Source organism: Euprymna scolopes, chromosome 22 (assembly GCF_053919585.1).
Source record: "Euprymna scolopes isolate OS-2025 chromosome 22, ASM5391958v1, whole genome shotgun sequence".
Lineage (NCBI taxonomy): Eukaryota > Metazoa > Mollusca > Cephalopoda > Sepiida > Sepiolidae > Euprymna > Euprymna scolopes.
This window is the reverse complement of record NC_136503.1, coordinates 105,256,728-105,279,469: the sequence shown is the minus strand read 5'-3', so window position 1 is coordinate 105,279,469 and position 22,742 is coordinate 105,256,728. Positions and strand designations below refer to the sequence as shown.

The 22,742-nt window shown below is 34.3% G+C and overlaps 1 protein-coding gene across 1 annotated transcript; it reads left to right on the top strand.

The window, feature by feature from the left end:
• The first annotated feature begins 6,495 nt into the window (after positions 1-6,495).
• LOC145243606 (transcription termination factor 3, mitochondrial-like) lies at positions 6,496-22,497 on the top strand. The gene is made up of 5 exons (XM_080106592.1): positions 6,496-7,383; positions 13,645-13,810; positions 16,428-16,495; positions 19,004-19,094; positions 22,117-22,497. Exons 1-5 carry the CDS (start codon positions 6,532-6,534, stop codon positions 22,392-22,394), a joined length of 1,455 nt encoding a protein of 484 aa, XP_079962718.1. The 5' UTR covers positions 6,496-6,531; the 3' UTR covers positions 22,395-22,497.
• The last annotated feature ends 245 nt before the right edge of the window (positions 22,498-22,742 follow it).

Here is a 22,742-nt window from a genome sequence, read left to right as displayed (position 1 = left end):
GTGTTAAATAAACGTTTTAAAATGAGTTAAAACAACAAAAATGTGATCTAGGTAGGTAGAAAAGTAACTTATCTTGCCTTTGGTAACATTCATTTTCTTATATATTTATTTGTTAACTACTTTTTCGTTTTGTTCTTATTGAATGCGAAATATTCGCCGTGGAATTTCCACGGGTCACGATTATTTCGTTTTATTAATCTTAAGTTTCATAGAATAAAAAGTTCAGACACAACTTATTCGAGCCATTTATAATCGATTTCATTTAACTTCTGTTTGACCCCGGCACGTGCAGTGCAGAGAACACGACCCTTTCTCTCCTTCCCCCACTTTCTCTCTTCTTCAGCTTGGTGACAAGAAGCGTGTGCGTGCGTGCGTGCGTGCGTGTGTGTGTGTGTGTGTATGTGTGTACGTGCGTGCGTATGTGTGTTGTCGGTTTCAACAAAATTTAAAAAAATAAAAACTTTTTTACCGACCGGCCGGATTAGGGTTGTGAGGTGTGGTTAGAGTTCATGAAAATAAATGTTAGCAATAAAAACTTTTTAAAACCAAGTTAGAAAAAAGAAAACCATTTGCTTCCCCCACCCAATTAATTATTGGAGCGTCTAAATTAAGATTCTTCTTTTTTAAGCGATGTAATAAACCATATTTTGGAGTAGGGTGCCTCCTCTCTTTATTTTGGTTTGTATGTTTTTCATGTTGCAAAAATGCTTCCGGGAGATCTTTTTAGGATTCTAAAGGTTTGCTTTTTTTTTACACTTTTTATTATCTTCGAAAACTGTACACAAATGTAAACAAGCAGTTTACGATTTGAAAGGCATCGTTAAAATGATAGTTTTCGCGAGTTCTTTCAGCTGTATAGTTTTTATTCGTCCTCTTCAAGTCGAATGTAAACAAGTTCTTGATAAGCCGTTCATCTTAAGTAATCTGATTTACCAAATTTACACTTCTAACGATTACTATGATATTGTCCCATCGACTACTGTACACTCTTTAACCCCTCGAGTGGTCTCTGGGGCTTGATAGGCAGTGATTCCTTTGTAAAATAAAATAAAAACATTTCAATACTTTGATGGTGAATCTATAGTAAGACTATGCTAATTTTCCATTGCGATATTCGTTTTCAGCATACCTGAACAAACTGAGGGTTTGCCCCTTTCATATGCCGCCTGTTCAAACATGGTCGCCAGTGATTTACATTTCACAATACACGCATTAATAAAACTAACTCCAAAACTATTTTTCTCTGCTAATTTTCCTAGCGATATTCGTTTTCAGCATACCTGAACAAACTGAACAGTACGAGTTTTCCGGGTACGGTTTTTCCGGAGACGAGTTTTCCCGGGACAAGTTTTCCTGGCACTGGTATAAGTGCTATGGGGTCATCAGAGCACATCCCATTAAAGTACTTGTAAACGGGGATGCAACACTGAGGCGATGGGACAGACTTTGGAGATTGACCTATAGCACGGGGCCTATTAGATTAGATACTCTTTTTGTTTTTGTTTTTGTGCTCAACGATAAAAACCGACTTCTTCATTTGTGTTTGCTCCTCATTTTCGCTTTTGCTCTGATAAGAGTTTCGCTAATGTGAAAAAGAAAACATGTTCGATCGTTTGCTGACATTTATTGGATGTGTTGCTACCAGTATTTTGCTTAATTTTCGAGTTTGGAGCGATTATCGAGTCTCACAAGATGTCTGTAAAATGTCATCTTTATTGTTCTAACTTAAAACTGTGCGCTACTTTTGTTTGTGTTAAATAAACGTTTTAAAATAAGTTAAAACAACAAAAATGTGATCTAGGTAGGTAGAAGGGTAACTTATCTTGTCTTTGGTAACATTCATTTTCTTATATATTTATTTGTTAACTACTTTTTCGTTTTGTTCTTATTGAATGCGAAATATTCGCCGTGGAATTTCCACGGGTCACGATTATTTCGTTTTATTAATCTTAAGTTTCATAGAATAAAAAGTTCAGACACAACTTATTCGAGCCATTTTTAATTGATCATTTAACTTCTGTTTGACCCCGGCACGTGCAGTGCAGAGAACACGGAAGCGATGCTTATGTGTGCGTGCGTGTGTGTGTGTGTGTGTGTGTGTGTGTGTGTGTATGTGTGTACGTGCGTGCGTATGTGTGTTGTCGGTTTCAACAAAATTTTAAAAAATAAAAACTTTTTTACCGACCGGCCGGATTAGGGTTGTGAGGTGTGGTTAGAGTTCATGAAAATAAATGTTAGCAATAAAAACTTTTTACAATCAAGTTAGAAAAAAGAAAACAATTTACTTCCCCACCAAATTATCGTATTATTGGAGCCCCCGATTCTTCTTTTTTTTAGGCGATGTAATAAACCATATTTTGGAGTAGGGTTGCCTCCTCTCTTTATTTTGGTTTGTATATTTTTCATGTTGCAAAAATGCTCCCGGGAGATCTTTTTAGGATTCTAAAGGTTTGCTTTTTTTTACACTTTTTATTATCTTCGAAAAATGTAAAAAAATGTAAAAAGGCAGTTTACGATTTGAAAGGCATCGTTAAAATGATATTTTTCGTTAGTTCTTTCAACTTTATATTTTTATTTCGTCGTCTTCAAGTCCAATGCAAACAAGTCCTTGATGAGCCGTTCCTCTTAAGTAATCCAATTTACCAAATTTACACTTCTAACGATTACTATGATATTGTCCCATTGACTACTGTACACACTTTAACCCTTATCCGATTAGGGGTGTAGGATAAGTAAAACGGTCTTATTTCTCTCATTTCCCCCTCCCAAACAGTTTCTATATTCTCCTCTCGCTGCACAATTATTTCACTTTTTATGTAACTATCGCTAGACGTCACATACCTGTTATGTTACTTAGCATTTTCTCTCCTCTTCTGATGAGAAGCATTAGGCTTCGAAATACCATGATATAGTTTTAAATATTTTACACCCCTAATTGGTGTATCATCCTTATTTAATAAACGAATAAATCTGTATACGTTTTTATATTGTTGTTTTCTTGTTTTATTGATACTCTATATGAGCTCCGAAACTGTTTGTTGAGCTTTGCATTGTCCCGATAAGTCTCCTCTTAAAGAATCGATCTTATTCTTTTTATTTTAACTCCTTATATATATATATGAAATACTGAAATGCCGTAGGATTGTGTATTACTGTAAACATAAAGTCCAAATAAATATTAGTATCAATATTTATAAGACAATCTTAAGCAGATAAAGAAAGCTCAATATGCGAGATAGAGCAATAATATAAATGGAAATTCTGAGTTATATATATATATATATATATATATATATATATATATATATATATATATATATATATATAAGGTGTTTTTAAAGTCTTACAATGCAGGAATGTACAGTCGTTATGAGAAGATAATTAATTCAATAATAAAATAAACAATGTTCGGCTCTTTACAAATAGACTCCTTTCTCCAAATTTACAACATGGCAAGAAAGAAGAAAAGGAAAAAAAAAGGAACAAAACAACACACTGAAGATGGAGTATACCTCTGAAATATATTTGTGATAAATTTCAAACAAGTAAAATATTTGTTTTCCTAATATTACTTTGTAACTTGATGCGTATTTTAATTTATTCAAATTAAAACAACGTTTCTATATGAACCCTCATCTCATCCTTGATGTTATTCTCGCGTTGCCTACGCACAATTCAAACATTTCAAAATACAACCACTAGAAACAACGCACGGCTCTTTACAAACAAACTCCTTTCTCCAAATTTACAACATAGCAAGGAAGAAGAAATGGAAAAAAAAGAAACAAAACAACACACTGAAGATGGAGTATACCTCTGAAATATATTTGTGATAAATTTCAAACAATTCAATAATATTTTTTATTTACCTGATTGTTTTTTTTTTAAACTGTGAATGGTCCTTCCGAGTGCATCATTCATTATCAGTGGAGAAATGCATTTCCACTCTCTAGGCTGTCAATTGTAAAATGGCCAAGTTAATTCTTTATTGATTATTCAATATAGCGTAATGATTTCAAAAGTTATAACAAAATATGACGCTAGAATCAGAATATTTAGCACTCCAGCCTTAGTCGTTATTTATCTCTCCACAGTCGTTACTGTCTGACCTACCGACAGATGGATATGAAAGGTTGAAAATTAAGTGACTTTGAACTATGAATGTTTAGTTTTGTGCAAAAGTAACAGTAGGAGATATGTTTTATTCAATTTACCCTGCTAAAATGAACTGTTTTGTTTTCAATTTTAGCCCCTTAGAAGCAATTTTTGCTCAGATAGAGACTTTTTACGCACACAGTCACTTATATATATAGATAGATAGATAGATAAATATAAAAATATTTCTTTGTGCTAGTACATTTTCGGTCTTAAATTCTATGCAAAAGAAACCATAAAAAAAATTGAATAAGTAATTAATTAATGCTCGTTTTTAAAGGAATTTGCAAATTGGTTAACTTTCACGCCGTTTGCATATCCATAACAGTATATTAAAAAGTTTATTTTGATAATTTTTAAATAGAAACAGTAGGCTTTTAATAAAAAGAAAACCCAACTTTAGACTAGCGAGTGTTTGGAGGTGTGTTGTAGGGGTAAATAAAAACAAAATGGAAAATAAAGAATAAGCGAAAGTAAAAAAAAAAACGAACGTGTAAGCTAAAAAACTTCTTTAAAAAATCAGAAAAACAAAAAAAAGCAGTGAACCTGATGAAAAAAAAAAAAAAAAAACGAACGTGTAAGCGAACGATTTTAAAACTTCTTAAAAAAATCAGAAAAACAAAAACAAAAAAAACAGCGAACGTGATGAAAAAAAAAACCGAACATGTAAGCGAACGATTTTAAAACTTCTTAAAAAAATCAGAAAGACAAAAACAAAAAAAAAAACAGCTAACGTGATGGAAAAAAACACGAAAAAAATGACATAAATAACCCTGCTCCAATATTAAAACTTTAAAAATTAAAAAAAAAAAAAAAAAGATCTTACATCTCGGTTTGAACGTGTAATCTTAAAATAACGACGCTGCTCCTTAAGTGACTGAGCTATGAGCACGTCAGCAAAATTGGGTCGTTTTTTTAATAGTTAAAATAATTCAAGAAAGACCGTTTTTTGCACATGTGTATATGGCTAACTTGTCATGAAGGAACGATTTTTTGCTACCGCTCCCTGTGGAAATGTTCCCAGTTGAGAGTGAAGGAATTAATGTTTTTAGCCAATTTTTCGATATTTGTCGTCCGAAGGGTCGAGCTTCAAAATGATATGAATATCGTGAAAATCCGTCACCTGTGTCGAAAGTTTTTGTGAGACATACAAAAACACATACATTTTGCCTTTTATATATATACTAGCGAGGGGTACCCGGCGTTGCCCAGGTGTTTGCAGGTGTGTGTGAAAAAAACAGGTGCCCGTGAAAAAAAAAACAAAGCGTTGACGACGCGCAGTTGGAAAATAGTAAAATGTGAAAAAAAAAACAGGTGCGCGTTTTTGATTGACGTGACGGCGATAGGTATTCAGCAGTTAGCATTTTGTGCGGGACAGTTTTTAATGAGGTCAATAAATCGGTTTGTTTGTTTTTAAAAACTCGCTCCCCTGTCTGATATGACGAAGTCGACATTGACTGGAAAAAATAAAACGTGAAAGTCGGACAAATTGAATAGACAGGCGAACCCCATTCGTAACTCATATATATTATCATTTAGATGTGATATAAAAAGTTTTAAGAAGGAATGAGCCGACCGAAAAGTCCAACGGAAAAAACCTTTTACAGACATACACAATAAGCGAACACACATACATACATACACACATTTTCGCTTTTATATATATAGATAATTTATTTTATATCTTCACTAGCGAGGAGTGGGGTACCCAGTGTTAAGAAAAAAAAAAGTTTTGGTAGGCAGTTAGGCTCGAACCCGAACCCTTGAGGGTAATAGGCTGATGGATTCCTACCACACTACGATGGCAGAGGATTAAGAATGTGTGAAATAAAATCATTAAAAAGTGGTGTGCGTGTTTAATGAGGTCAAACACACTTAATGTTTCCGCAGTGAATTTTAACTGCAAGGTAGTTGTTTTGGGTTTTTGTTTTTACCCAACTTTAAAACTAGCTCCCCCTTTATTAGGGGAGTATCCAAATGAAAGCAATTGTCTGATATGACGGTGAAAACTGACATTGACCAAACATTCCTAGTTTCACATCAGTTTCGATTTTATACGAAAAAGCTGAACCAACATGAGACGACCGAAATAGCGAGAATCATGTAAAATTTCGATGTAAATAAATCTAGACGCGACGCGCGTTCGCAAATTGTAAATATTATTATCTAGGGTGTATATAAACACTTGTAAGTGATAGTGGACATACACAAAAAGTGCACACACACACACACACACACAAGCACACACACATTTTCGTTTTTATATATATAGATTTGTCTTAGCGTTTAATTTCCAAATTATTATATGAAATTCTTTATAAATTACTTACAAGTTTTCATGCTTATTTCATTTCTTATATTTCTAGGTCCGTCACAATGTCTTTGAGGTGTTTACTGGTTGTCCTTCGTCAAAAGCAAAGAACAGTGCTAACTGTTTACCAAAGCCTTTACAAATATGGTCTACGTCCCGTGTCTCTGTCGGCTTTTCAATGCCACAATAAAGAAGAATCCCCCTCTTTAGTAGAAGAAGCAGAAATTCCATCGGAGAATGAAAGCATTCTTCATAAAAGACGAGACCCTAAAGAACATTATGATTATTACAGGAAACTTGTCAGCACCATCAAACAATTTGATAAGACGACGGTGCCTGAATTAAAAACAGCTGAGCATGAAAATCGCTCCGATTTATTACCAGAGGTGATTAAAAGTGACAGCTGTACGACATTTCAAATAAAAGACCCCAGCCACAAAACAGAATATGCTGAGGCACAACCTGAAGCGTTCCAATCTAATGATGCTGAAACGTCTCATCGCAAGCTATCACTTAGTATTGATTCCAGCAGAGAACCAGCCAATTTCAAAGACACCCGAGAAATTTCCAGACCTTTTTTTGAAAGTGATAAAATATCTACCATTATTAGAGATTCAGAGGTCATGTCACCTTCGGAAGCTGAAGAAGCAACGATAGAATTGAATCGGAGCCGATATACCGACATGGCAACCTCCTCTAATCTAACCGTTTATGTTAGTGAATCCGAGACCCTCAAACAATTGATCAGCCTCGGTGTTGATTTGTCGCGCATCGAGAAGTTCAATGAAGCTGCTAATCTTATCCTCAAACTCGATTTTGAATCGGATGTCAAACCTTATTTGCTCTTCTTGAAGGACGTCGGAGTTCCGAGTGACCAGCTTGCCGTGATCATCACAAAGAATCCTTTTATCTTTAAAGTATGTATGATTCTCATTAAATTCTTCTTGTTGTTTTTTTTTACTTTTTTCACGCCAAAAAAGCCATATTGCCGCTTGGACGTAAGTCGTTACTATTTAGGATTGTGTCTACAACCCCCCAAAAAAACAAATTTACCAGAGAACCCATTAAACTTTATCAGAAAAATTTTAATTAAAATTTATTAGAAAACCAATCAAAATTTACTTTTAAAAAAGCCATTAAAATTTACTAAAAAAAAGTTTAAAAAATTAAAATTTCCTAGAGTACCCATTAAAATCAAATTCGTGGGTCCGATTCATTGGTTACAAGGAAAAGAGAAGCCGGCTTCAGCAAAAAGGAGACAGGTCAACTTTATACACTACTACATCTAATGTACACAAGACTTCAGCTGTTTCCGTCATGCGCAACTGTTCTTATTATTGGTCGACTGTAAATTGAACAAAGAATGTCACGCATACAGGAGTTCGATTACTTGAAACAATCAGGGAAGGTATTAACGTCATTTTGCATCAGTTTGGTTTTATCAGCCAACTGAGAAACTATCCGGATTCGACTGGAATACTACACAACTGTAAAGCATCACTGTATGTGTGCATATATATATATATATATATATATATATGTATGTGTGTGTGTATATATATATATATATATATATATATATTTTTTTTTTTTGGTCACCCTGTATATATATATATATATATATATACAGGGTGACCAAAAAAAAAAAAAGAAAAGCTAAATGCTGTCTAATGGAGAAAAAAAAGGTCAACTGAGAAACTATCCGGATTCGACTGGAATACTACACAACTGTAAAGCATCACTGTATGTGTGTGTGTGTGTGTGTGTGTGTGTGTGTATATATATATATATATATATATATATATATATATATATATATATATATATATACAGGGTGACCAAAAAAAAACAAAAACAAAAGCTAAATGGAGGCCATCTAGAACATGTGCTGTAGAACGGAGAAAAAAAGGCAAAAGACCCTAGTGTTTTGATGTGATGTTTTAAATATAATAAACTAGTTATGACCAAAGTTTCATTTCATTCGGACAAAAAACCAAGAAACAGGGCCTAATTAGAGTTGGGGCCCATTTTTTTTTGGGGGGGGGGTCACCTCGTAAATATATATATGTATATAAGCAACAGTAGCAGCTGAATAACGCAATGGTTAGAAGCTCCGGCTGTTGTTTGGGCGGTCGGGTTTCGATCCTGGTTTGAGGTAGTTGCTTGTCAAGCTGCACTGATGAACTGTGAAACAGCGAAACAGTACTGAATGTGGGTGACTATAATGCTTCCTAACTTGGGTTGAGCATATTGGGAAGTGATATACAAATTATCATTAGCATATTAAGCGATTCTCTTTGTGTAATATATATATATATATATATATATATATATATATATAGGGTGACCCAAAAAAAGAAAAGCTAAATGGAGGCCATCTAGAACATATGCTGTAGAATGGAGAAAAAAAAGGCCAAAGACCCATGTGTTTTGATGTGATGTTTTGGATATAATAAACGAGTTATGACCAAAGTTTCATTTCATGTGGACAAAACACTAAGAAACAGGGCCTAATTAGAGTTGGGCCCGTTTTTATGGGCGGGGGGTTACCCTGTAGTAATTGGATCTAACAACAATGTCACGATGCATAAAGTATACGATGGAATTTTGTTTAAATGTTTTCAAGTCTAGATCCGTTAGGGTTTAAAGACCCCATCAGATATGCAAACCTATAGGAACAGCTTTGGGTCAACACTGGTTGACCTTGACCTTCACACGGCATTCTATAAACAAACATTAAAAAAAAAAACGAGTTGTTGGGCGGGGTGGGGGGGGGCAATGGTCCGGCAAGATTTTTTTTTTTATTAGGAAACATTATTTTTATTTAATCAACATTTTTTTAATAAAATTATTTTAACAACATTTTTTAATTAAACTATTTAAACAACATTTTGTAATAAAATTATTTAAATAAAAATTTATAATAAAATTATTAAAATAAAACTTTTTAATAAAGTTATTTAAACAAAACTTTTTAATAAAATTATTTAAACAAAACTTTTTAATAAAATTATTTAAATAAAACGTTTTGATAAAATTATTTGAACAAAACTTTTTAATAAAGCTATATTTATTTGAATGACTTACACCATTCGGTGTAGGTTGCAAAAGTTTAAAGATTCTGTTTACTCTTCATTAAAAACATTCAAATGACAGCACCACGGCACCAGCCAAGATGATAATGATGCTGAAAACTCTGTCTATTAAAATCAGCAACAAACCCAGAAAACCCAATGAAAGGTCCGTCAAGATGGATTGAAATTAAATCTTTAATTGAGAAGGATGTACCTAGTGGGAGTTAGGAAACTGGTTGCCATGCCCAGAATATAACAGATGTTCCAAAAACTTCTCTCATTGCGAACAAAGTTACAAGATTTGAAGAAATGTTATGGAAAGTAAATATCTGAGAGTGAATGTCACCACGACCAAAGTTTGAGAGTGAATGTTACAAAGATTATTGTCTAAGAGTGAATATTACAAAGACCAAGGTCTGAGAATGAATGCTTATATATATATATATATATATATATATATATATATATATATATATATAAATAAAAATTACAATAAGTTTACCAAGGTAATCAAAATGGTAAACTCAAAATATATTATAAATATTAAAGAGTTAATATTTACAAGTAAAGTAATCTCAACCAGATGTAAAAGCTCAATAAAACCGAAAAGGAAATAGAGCTTATAATATGAACAAATGATTAATAAAACATGTTAAAAAACATCTTGAAATAGTCTCCTTCTCATCAGAGGGCAGGAATTAGCAAAATGCGGGATCGGATTTTGCATGTAAAAGTATTTAGTGAAACTACAGATAAGTCACAGATCTTACTTGGTTAAAAAAAGGGTGAGGTTAGGCGAGTAGGAGGTAAAAGAAAAATGATAAAAAGATTTCACATGAATGGATAGTCCGGTGAAGGGTAAAAAATCCAAGAATGGTAAAATCCAAACACGGTAGAATTAAAGATTTCCAATCCAACAGGTAAGTTCCAAATGGTCCAAAATGATCTAAAAGGCAGAGTTCCTTGGAAAAAATCACAAATGGAATGAGTATATAAATATATATATGTATGTATATATATATATAACTACTTCATTTACTCACATAAAATTAATATACGAAAGTATAGATTTGTGCGTAAACTTTAAGTATTTACTTCAAAAGTGCTCAATACGTAGGTAGAGCTAGTTAGTAAGTTATAAAATGTATATGGCGATTAAGCTACACTGAATATTCCGCGTTTCATCCGCTCTAGGACTCTTCAGGCTTATGCGCGAATTCTGTGGTTGTTTGTCGTTTTTATATGCGCATCTTCTATTGAGATTTTCGTTAGCCAAGCAGCTTTCTAGTATCCTTATTATTATTGTTATTGTCAATATTGTTTTGTTGTATCACAACTCATCAGTGCGGCTAGACATACACCTTTCCCCAGCCATGGATCGAACCTACAACTGTTGAGTTGACAGTCGGCTGTTCTAACTATCGGACCACAAATCAGTGCCGTAAGTATTTCTCCATGAGTGTGTATTAAATCCACACCCGCCCGTCGCTTACAGTGCTCAAACCATAAGTTTGTTTACAAACAAATTAATAGTGGGCTTCGCTTAATCGCTTTACGCGTCGGGTGAAAATATATTTACAAAGTGCTCAACCCAAAGAGGGGGGGGGGCTTTAATTGTCATCCACATATAGTACTGTTTCGTTGTATCACAACTCATCAGGGCAGCTAAAACCACTTCTCGGAAAAGCAGAGTAACAAAATTTTCTCCCATCGTTTAATGCAGCTCTGGGGACCGTTTTGACATGAGTTTGGAAATCAAGGTTGCATAATCTGGAAAACACTTTCCTTTCAAAAGCAACTTCATGGCTCGGAAAGCGTGAAATTTAGAGAGATGATTAGAGAGATGGGAAGGATTTCATAGCCAAACTAGTGCTGGGACGATTCTAATATTTTTCCCGGTTCCGATACAATTACCGATTCCGATTCTTTATAAATCTCAAAATATTTACAATAAAGGTGTTATTTTTATCCGATTACTGTAAAAACACATGTTCAGTGTGCAGATATTTTGCTCAAACGTGAAAATACACTTGTGAAGGGGGGGGGGTGATCTATAGATTTTAGTTTGACTGGTAATTTAGAATCAATAAATATTCATTATTTTATTATTACTACCAGCAGTGAAGATTTTGTTTCAAACAAAATCAAATAAAAAACAGAGATAATTAAAGGAATCGTTTTTGGCATCGGAAAATAAATACAAATTTTTCCGATTCTGATACTGATTCCAATATCGATTCCGATACCCCAAAAAGTTCGATTTTTCTGATTCCTGATTCTAATTCCGATTAATTGTCCCAACACTAATTGAAAGCCCAGTCAATGCAGTGAAAGTAGTTGGACTAACCACCTCCAAAGAACGCAAGAGTGCAGCCCTCCGCTGACAACGTCATGCCCACAGTTTTCTGGAACCAGGCTAAAGTAACTAACAAAATCAAGAAGCTGGGCAATATCAGCAAAGGTATCCTCCTCCTGCATGACAGCATTCCAATCCGCCAGATATATTGTATATTGTATTGTATCATATTGTATATATTGTATTAGGTTGTCCGGAAAATAATGGCCATTTCAGAAAGTCTGTTTTGAAATTGGATTTTATCATAGGATTTTTATTATATTTCAGGTAAACATCAACATGATTACTGATTTATATGTGCTCTTTAATAATTTCTTACTTTTTTCTTTCAGAAAACGTTTTATGAGCGAATGAGCCCATAATTTGGAATATGAGAAAAGAAGACTTACGATTACTTTTCCTGCATGAGTTTAAGCTTGGTAACAATGCTTCTCAAACAACTGCAAATATCAATAGGGCATGGGGAGAAGGCATCACAAGTGATAGAACAGTACGAAGGTGGTTTCAGAAATTTCGTAGTGGTGATGAGAGCCTTAAAGATGGAGAAGGTAGAGGACGGCCATCTAATCTTGACAATGAAAATTTGAGAGCCATTGTTGAGCAAAACCCACGGCAAAGTGTCAGGGAAATGTCTCGGGAACTTGGTGTCAGCAGTTCAACAGTGTCGGACCATCTGAAGCAAATTGGCAAGGTGAAAAAGTTCGACAAATGGGTCCCACATGAGCTCAATGAAAATCAACAAGCTCGACGTTTTGAAGTGTGTTCGATGCTCTTTTTGCGAAACATTAATGATCAATTTCTTGACCGAATAGTCACCTGTGACGAAAAGTGGATCCTTTATGGTAATCGGAAACGATCAGGTCAATGGCTTGATTGTGATGAACCACCCAAACATTTTCCAAAGTCAAAGTTTCACCAACAGAAGATTATGCTGACTGTTTGGTGGTGTGCAATTGGTGCTATTCATTACAGCTTTCTGGATGCTAATCAGAGCATCACGGCAGAGGTTTACTGCAATCAACTCGAAGAAATGCATCATCATTTACAAAAATTGAGATCTGCATTAGTGAATAGGCGTGGTTCAATCCTGCTCCACAATAATGCGTGGCCTAATGTTGCGAGAATGACACTGTAGAAACTCACAGACTTGGGATATGAAACTTTACCACAACCTCCTTATTCTCCAGATCTTTCGCCCACAGACTACCATTTTTTCAAGCATTTAGCCGCTTTTTTAAGCAATAAAACTTTCAGATCTAATGCAGAGGTTGAATCTTTTTTCAAAGATTTCTTAGCATCTAAGCCAAAGAATTTTTATCAACGAGGCATAAATGATCTAGTTGATAGATGGCAAAAATGCATGGCTGTTCAAGGATCATACTTTGACTAATTTCAATGTTTAGTGTCACCTATTTGATTAATAATTACTTTTTCTCGAAAATTGGCCATTATTTTACGGACAACCTAATATCATATTGTATATTGTATTTAAGCATATTGTATTGCTTTAGCGATTTTAAGTCCTTCATCAAATACAGAGTGTCCTTAAACCCAACCATCTATTTTAATTTCTATTTATAAAACAATTCTCATAAAAACAGAGTAACAAAATTTGGCACTGTCTTTTCTCCCATCTATTTTGATTACTAGTTCAAAATAGGCGCTTAATTTTGGGACACTTTGTATGAATCAAAATGTTCCTAAGCGTTTTTCTTAATTTTGCTATTCTTTCCTTTCTTTAATGACAGGCTAATATTGAAGACTTAGAAGCCATTATTGAATATTTTAAATCCAAAAATTTCCCAAAGACGGACATCCCGCAAATTCTGATCCGAGCACCACGTTTATTGTCAATGTCTGTTCCAAATATTGATGAAAAACTCGGGTTTTATCAGAAACTCTTCAAACTCACAGGTAAATCATTTTTCTTTTGTGTTTGGGTTCGTAGAAAGAATGTTTATACAGGATGTTCTCAGCATCCGAGGGACATCAGACATTTTACAAAAATAATGAAAAATTACAAATATATCCCTATCTCTACTTATATATAAAGGCATTTTGCATGTGTGTTTGTGTGTGTCTTTGTGCATGTGTTTATGTGTGTATTTGTGTGCGTGTGTGTACACGTGTTAGTGTTTTTTTGTGTGTGTGCGTGTGTATGTTTGTGTGTGGGTGTGTATGTGTATGTACATGTGTATCAGGGTTGGCAGTTTGGTTTCTGTTGAAATTTCTTGGAAGGTATGAAGCTCTTTATAACAGGGGTCAACAACCTTTTAAATCCAGCCCTTGAGTGAATTTTGTTTGTTCTGCCATCTTACTCACGATGCATTTGAATTTCTTTTTTTTTGTTTCGATATTTTTTTTTTTTTTTTACATAGGCATCACCACTTATCAAGGCCGAGAGGCCACTCGAGGCTAAGGGTTAAAGAGTGTACAGTAGAAATTGGACAATATAGTAATCGTTAGTAATGGAAATTCGGTAAATTTGTTAACTTATATGGAACGGCTCATCAAGAACTTGTTTACGTTAGACTTGAAGACAGCCATATTGTAGTCAGCTGGAAAGCAGGAAAACGGAAGACAATTCCATAGGCGTGCATTTCTAAGAAAGAAGCTTTGTTCATGGAATTTAGGTTTAGGCACAGATAAAGAGTGGGGGGAATTATTGATAGTATTTTCTGCTAGACAGGTGAAAGTTTGGCAAGGGGAGGCCATAGATTGGAGCTCAGTCAAGCACTTGCCATGAAAATAACGATAAAGCAGAGACAAACTCGCAACATCTCTTCTGTGAGAAAGAGGTTGCAGGGAAGAGAAAAGGACATCTCCTACAAGGCTATATTTCTATAGTAAAATAAATTATATCATTGTAATATAGGATATAATTGTATTTATTACTTGATTTCTTGAAATGCTCAAAAAATTTATTTACAATAAATGGATTTTTGGGATGTGGATTGATTATTTATATTATTTGGATTCTTTGGACTACTGTTCTCATCTTGAGCGTGATTTTCACAACATTTCAATCAATGTAACCTCCAACCTTCTTCAGGTGTATCTTATCGAACTTGGGAATGTTTCTGTCAAACTCAGGAATTTGGACGGAATTTCGAATGAGACCCTTTATTTATTTCATGGCGGTAGTATGCTCTCGTTTCATTAGCCCTGACTGCATAGAGGTCCTAAGTAATTCGCAATTGTATTTTTTGGTCGGCCACACTGAGGATCGAACTATCACATTTTACAATTGATTTTTTCCAAGTATTCTAACCGCTGCACGATGGACCTTGAAGAAGGTCAGAAGTTACATCGGCTGAAACGTTTTGAAAATGACAAATAGGAGTCTTAAGAATCTAAATAATTTAATAACATTGTTGTCCTCCATGACAATTTAGCCAAAGCTGTTTGGCCCTCCTCCTTTTAATCAGTATAACTTTTTAGACCTCACGCTCAAAAAGGTTGCAAACCTCTGCTCTATGCCAATGGTTAACCAATCATTTAATGTCAGATGCAGTAGAGGACAACGCATCCTTTTTAAACATGCAATGCAAGAGTATAACTAATATGAACAACCTGAGGTGTTCCCAGTTAGCCATTAAGTATTGATAGGCTGCGATAGAGAGGGACATTTTGTTTTGATTTTAATGCCGGTATTTGAGTGATTGGAAGATCCTATTGGAGACAGAATGGCAGATGAGCACAGTTGATTTTTTACAAAGGGGTCACCACTTATCAAGGCCTGGGGGCCACTTGAGGATAAGAGTTAATGAGTGTGGAAATTTGGTAAATTGGATTACATCAGGGGATGTTTCATCAAGAATTTTTTCACGTTGTACTTGAAGGCGACCATATTGTAGTCAGTTGGAAAGCAAAGAAACAGAAGAAAATTCCACAGGCGGGCAGTTCATGTTATCTCCCTTTGTTTCTTCACTTTTTTTTTAAAATGGCAGGTGAGACAGTCACTTCTCCGATATTCATAAAATTTGACTCTCTTATCTAAAAACAAAACTACTTGATCAATCTACATGACTTTAAGAACATGATGTTTTCGTTTCATCATGGGGATATACATTATGCAGATTTTGTTTTTTAATATAAGGGGGGTGGGTCTGGACAAGTCCTCCCCCCCCCAAAAAAAAATAAACATGAATCTATTTTTCCTGTCTATGTAATGCATAGTTGTAAAAAAATAGAAAGATTAAAAAGTGAAATAACAAATTAGAATATTTAGAGAGTTGGAGAAACGTACAAGATTATAAGTTATTAAGACCTTCCATAACTAAAAATTCCGATTTTAATTAAAAAAAATAAATAAATAAAAAGTATTTTTCGGGCTTTGAAAGATTTATAATTTATGTGGTCGAAAGCTGTAATTTAGACAATTAATTTTTTTTTTTTTTTTTTTTGAGTGGGATAACAAATTAATTGTCCGTCAGGAGGATTTTTTTTTTTTTTTTTTGAGGAGGGGGTAATTTATAAATGTATTCCTTACATTTTGTTTTGCTCATTTTTCCTCTTTCATTGATTTCAGGCAGCCAAGTACGTGATGTTGTTTGTCATCTTCCGAAATTGGTCAGTTACAATGCAAAATCAATCAAGGTTAGTATATACTAGTGTTGCCCGGGATACAATGAATTAATTTTAATTTTATTTTTTTCCATACTTGTTACATCATATATCTATTATAATAAAGTTGTATCTTGTTTGTTCACGATTTGGTTAATATATACAAAAGGTACACTGTTTAACAGACTTGCACATACTTTTTTTATTTCTGCATGATTTCTATATATACTATTTATTCAAAAGGAATCACCATTCAAAAGGTTATCTAATTTGCATATTACATTAAATAAAATCTGTTTTAATAATTAGCTTTCAATTTTTATTACAAATTAGTAATAGAATTGTTTTAAGTATTCTATTTAGAAATATTATATAAAGCTGATTTATTTTATTGATTTATTTATTTTACATTTAATTTAATTTATTTTTAATTATTATGATCGACATCATCTGCATTTAAAAACAGAAGTTTTCATTTAACTTATGAGTTATTTCTATTTAAGCTATGCGATTTTATTTCTCAATTTGAAGGATGAAGATAGCTATGTTTTATGGCTTTATTAGGTTAGTGCAAAAATAATGTAGCTTTTGGACGTTCAACTTCAAAAGATCATAACTCCTTTCATAATAAACTTTATTAATCGAAATAAGAACCATTAGAATCGACACATTTTTTTTGCCAAAGAGAAACAAGTTTATTTATCTCATTAGCATAGAAATCCGGAGTTCTGGAAGCGATGAAGTCATTAAAGGCCGATTCGGCATCATCTCGGCTTTTGAAACATTTTTTGCACAGGAAGTTGTCGATATACTTCAAAAAGTGATAATCGGTGGGAGAAAGGACCGGTGAATATGGCGGACGAGGCAGAATCTCAGAGCCCAATTCGTTCAGCTTTTGCATGGTCAGTTGCGCAACATGTGAGCGAGCGTTGTCATGGAGGAGAATTGGTCCCTTCATATTGACCCATCTCGGGCACATACATTGGAACTTCTGATGGTTGGTTGGTTGTTTTTGTTTTACGGCATATCAATCCTTTTCAGGTTATTTAATGCCGAATCCAAAGATTTTGAAGAAAAGTTTTTTTAATAGAACATATTTGTTGTTTTCAAGTCTGTTTCTATTTAACCCATAGTTGGTACCCTGAGCGAGAGACCTGGTGAATATGCCGCATGAGCCCAATTAGTTCTGCAGGGTTAGTTGAGCAACATGCGGGTGAATGTTGTCATGGAGGAGAATTGGTCCCTTTATATTGACCAATCTCGGGCACATACATTCTGGTGCATTTTGTCAATTTGTCAACAGTACTTCTTCACCATATTTTTTTCGCCTGGATTCAAGAAGCGGTGATGGATGAGACCGGCTGCAGACCACCAAACAGTCACCATAACCTTTTTGTGATGCAATTTCAGCTTCGGGAAGTGTTGTGAAGCTTTTCTGGCATCCAACCACTGTGCCAAATGTTGCCGGTTGTCATAGAGGATCCACTTCTCATCACACGTTACAATCCACTCAAGAAATAGGTCGTTTTTGTTGTGCAGAAGGAGCATAGAAGACACCTCAAAACAATGATTTTTTTTGATTATCGTTCAATTCATGCAGCACCCATTTATCCAACTTTTTTGACTTCCCAATTTGCTTTAAATAATGAACGACTGTTGAGTGGTCGAGCTTGAGTTCAACAGCAACTTCTCATGTGGTTTTGCGAGGATCGGCTTCAATTTAGGCTTTCAAATGTTATCAACTTCAGTCGGCTGGCTGTGACCGTTTTCAACTTCGAGGCTCTTGTCACCATTGCGAAATTTCTTGAACCACTGTTGTTCTACACGTTCATTAGTGGTTCCTGTGCCAAACACATCATTGATATCATGAACTGTCTTAGCAGTTTTTCGGCCTAGTTTGAACTGGAATAAGAAAACGTGTAGATTTAAATTTTGTCGATGCTGTTGAAAAGCCTGCAAAGAAAAAAAAAAGTAAAAAGATTGAGAATGGTAACGAATATCACAATTTGATAGAGCAAAAAACGCACTTCAAAATGATATTTTGGGGTATTTATTCGTTGTAAGCAAGGAATTTTTTTTAATTCAATATTTAAGAACTTGCCTTTATTAATTTGAAATTGTCCCAGAAAACTAATTGTTATTTTTCAAGAGATTTTTACAATGAATTTACCTTCAAAATTTAGTTTACTTGTTGGTTTCCGAATATCGCCATGAAAACATTTTTCATTATAAACTTTTTTTCACATGTAAAAATATTATTTCCTTTTAGGAATTAACTTTAGGCTTTAATCTTTCAAATACAATAAAAAAAGTAATCGAAAACCTAAAAAAAATATGATAAATCGACTTTCAAAACCGTTTCCCTCTATCAGTTTTCCCCATGGTGGGGCCATGTGATGTCACACGGGTCTGAAAAATAGTTATGCAGGGAGAGGCTACCAATAAAAAACTCCTCAAACTTTCTTTTAATGTTTCTTTGTCTTTTTTAATTCTTGTAAAAAAAAAAATCATCATTTTAATTTCCACCTTTTATTTTTTCAGGAGATCCACTTCCAGATGAAGGAGTTCCTTGGATTTACTAATTTTGATCTCCAAAAGATTTTCCTGATCACTCCACGGGTTTTTCTTTCCAGTTAGTATAAATCAGTATTTTATTTTGTGGGCGAAGAAGGAAGAAAAATATGTACTTCCCACTGCAGGGGTTTAAACTACAACCTTTAGTTAATCAAAGGAAATTAGCAACAACTCCCAAGATATCTTATTCTTAGGCAGAACTTCCCTTTGTGCGGATCTTTAGGGATGTGCCAGTTTTGGGAGTCACCAGTTTGGGGATCCCTACTTTGGGGAGTCATCACTTTTTCTGAGGGTTACATTTTGCAGTTTGGATTTGGGTGAAGTATTTTCGGTTTAGAGAAATGATTTTATTGAAAAAGTTTCACAGGGTTTATAATCAAATGTGAGAAAAACGGGAAACGTTATATGATAAAACAAAACAAAATAAATAAATATTTTATGTGTTTAAAAATAGAAGATCACAGCAATTGAATTATTACAGAATTATACAAATTATATTTAATAAGAGTCAATGTTCATTGTTTTTCATATTAGAAATATAGTTCAACGAGAAAGGTTGGGAATATTTCAAGATCAGCAGATGATAAAGAAGGTTTAAATATTGTGTATGTTTGTGTGTTCACTAATGTAGGTGTGAGTTGAGGCATAGCAGCATTCTCCAGGGCCCAACAGAGGTGGCGCCGGTTCAAGGGCTCTGGTCAACTTGTTCACTGAAGAAAAATCTGATTTTCTATATCCACCCGCTAGATTGAGTGAATTTTCATAATTTTTGGATATATTACTATTTTCGACATGACAATTAAGTAAGTAATATTGTTTTTGCTTAAAATGATATAGTTTGAAAAAAATTGATTTGTCAACTCTATCTTAACAAGCACCATATTATCTGTTATCTATAATTAACTAGCTAACTTTTCTCAATAACTACGCCTTGGAATTTTTTGAAATTTTGCACAAACATTAAACATGGTATGAGTAAAAAAGTAACAGAACGGATTTTCCAGGAAAACTCTGGTGCCTTTCGGGTTAAAATGGCTAAAATTGACACTTTTGTGCTTATTAAAAAAAAATTGATGCCTTGGATTTTTATAAAACTTTCTGAATAGTTGTAACTAACTGATTTCTATATAATTTTGTTTGTCTATACTTTGCGATAACTCTTTGGTGTGAAGAGGCGCCTGGCATTGCCATTGTCTATACTTCGCGATAACTCTTTGGGGAAGGGGCGCCTGGCATTGCCCGGTTGTAAAATATGGTTAAACAAATAAAAGAAAAGCGAGACTTGGGTGCCATCTTATCACGTAATTAAAAGAAAAAAAAATGTCATGTTGTGGACGCCCGTAAAAAAAGCAGAGAATTTTAAATGATAGGAGAAGAAAAAATTGAAAAAAAAATGCTGCATGCTGGGCACGAACTTGCAAAACTTAAGTTCGCAAGCGAACACGTTATCGATCGATTGCAAGTTTAGCTTTTTAAAATGAAACAACAAATGATCTGTTTGCATATACAAATTAACATTTCTACATGGAATAAGTGATGATTTTTTATAATTTTTCGATATTATGTGTTCAAGAGATCGCTCTTTTTACGGAACCACGTTCATGCTGCTTCGATGCAGATGACAAGTTTTTTGCGGGCATACAAACATGCACATAAACACACACGCAGACAGCTAAAATTTATATTATAGACTATCATGACTACCTGGCATTGCCCGAGTGGAGAGAAGTGGTATACTACGGCTATTAAGCAACCAACACCCAGAAAAAAAAATCAAAATAACTTTTGTTTCAATCAAAATTGTAACAAGTACCCATGCGAGCACAAAAAAAAAATTAGCCGCAGTTGGCAGGCCCGAACATGTAACGTGAAAGAGGAAAAGGAGGTGAAAAAAAGCTGTCACAGTCACAGCCACGGTGACTTATGACGTCACGGGCTTTCAAAATAACATTTTATAGACCTACGCTGAGATTGGTAGGTGTATGATTTGCAAAAATGTCGACAAAAAAAGTGACCCGTCCTTGCAAAAAATAGCCCAGTTGACCAGCACAGAATTAATCTTTTTGGCCAATTTATAGATATTTTTCATCCAAGAGATTGATCTTTCTAACGATACCAATTTTTGTCATGGTCCAATGCGTCTGTCAAAAGTTTTTGGCAGACATACAAATACAACAACTATAGAAGGCAGTAATTGCCGAGAATGCAGTTGGAAGATTCGGAGTTCCTATCCCGTCGCAGATACCACCTGACGAAGGCCAGAGGAATAGTTGGTCGAAACGTTGTGAGACAACAACTAAAAAAAGATGAGGATAACGGTCCGTAATAAAATAAAATTAATAAGTAATACTCATCTCAATAACTCTTATCCCCGAGTGGCCCTTGGGCCTAGATAAGTGGTGAATTCCATGTAAAAAAAAAAAATAAAAAAAAACACAGACATACACAAACTAACATACATTTTCCTTTTTATATATTAGATGGTTCCCATATCATGTTAAATTCTGTACTAAGTCTACTAAATAATCGATTGTCACTCAGTATATATGTTGCCTCTTTGTTGAGTCATCTTTGTCTATAATTTTTTGGTTGGTTGGTTTTGTTTTACGACATATCAACCTTTTTCAGGTTATTTAATGCCAAATCTAGTTATTTTGAGGAACGATTTTTAATGGAGTATATTTTTTTTTTTAAGTCAGATTCTATTTAACCCATAGTTGGGACCTTAACAGGTACTACCACTCCGGGTCAGAGTGGACCTGGGAGCAATGGCAATTAAAGGGTGGCTCCACACTCCCCAAGGCCCACAAGGTGTGGCTTCACCATCGGATATAGTTTCAGGTCATATCCAGGACCTATAATTTTTGGCTTTGTTTCATAACAATAGATGGTTTTATAACAATAGATGGTTTCATAACAATAGATGGTTTCCCTTTTCCTTCCATATATGGTCAGCCATACCTGACTTTTCAATCTGTCCACGTATTACGAAAAACAGTATCATTTGTTGTTTTCATTTTTATTTTTTCTGTTACCATGTTGAAACGCCATTTTTATGCATATTTTTTATTCCTTTGCAGATAAATATAATTTGACGAACGTATTTGTCTACGTCCACAACGAGATGGGCCTGACTCATGCCCAGTTGATAAAGTGGCCGAAGATCTTCCGAACGCGACTGCATCGAATTAAAGAACGCCATGAATTCTTGAAGCACATGAAACGTGATCAGTACGATGCCACTAAGGAGAACTATGTATCACTTAAAGCTCTCGTCTCTCAGGATGATAAAACCTTTTGTTTTGATATTGCAAAATCTTCAACAGCAGAATTCAACCAATTTCTGAAAACCTTGTAATTTTTTTTTTTTATATTTGAAAGAAAAAAAGTCTGTTTAATGACTTTTTATATTAATCTTTGTCTTAATTTTCTAAATAAACAAGAAAAAAATTATCCGTTGAGTCAGCCATTGAACTCTGATTAGATTGTTTGAATTTTTAAAGTGAGATTTTTCACCACTTATCAAGGTCTGAAGGCCACTCGAGGATAGAAGTTAATGAATGTCAGGTGGTAGTGTAGTAAACGTTAATGGTGTGAGGTTAGTACAATTTGATTATTTAAGCGGACAGTTTAAAAAGAACTTGTTTACATTGGACTTGAAGGTTTCAATATTGTAGTTGGTTGGGAAGCAAACCAGCAGAACAGT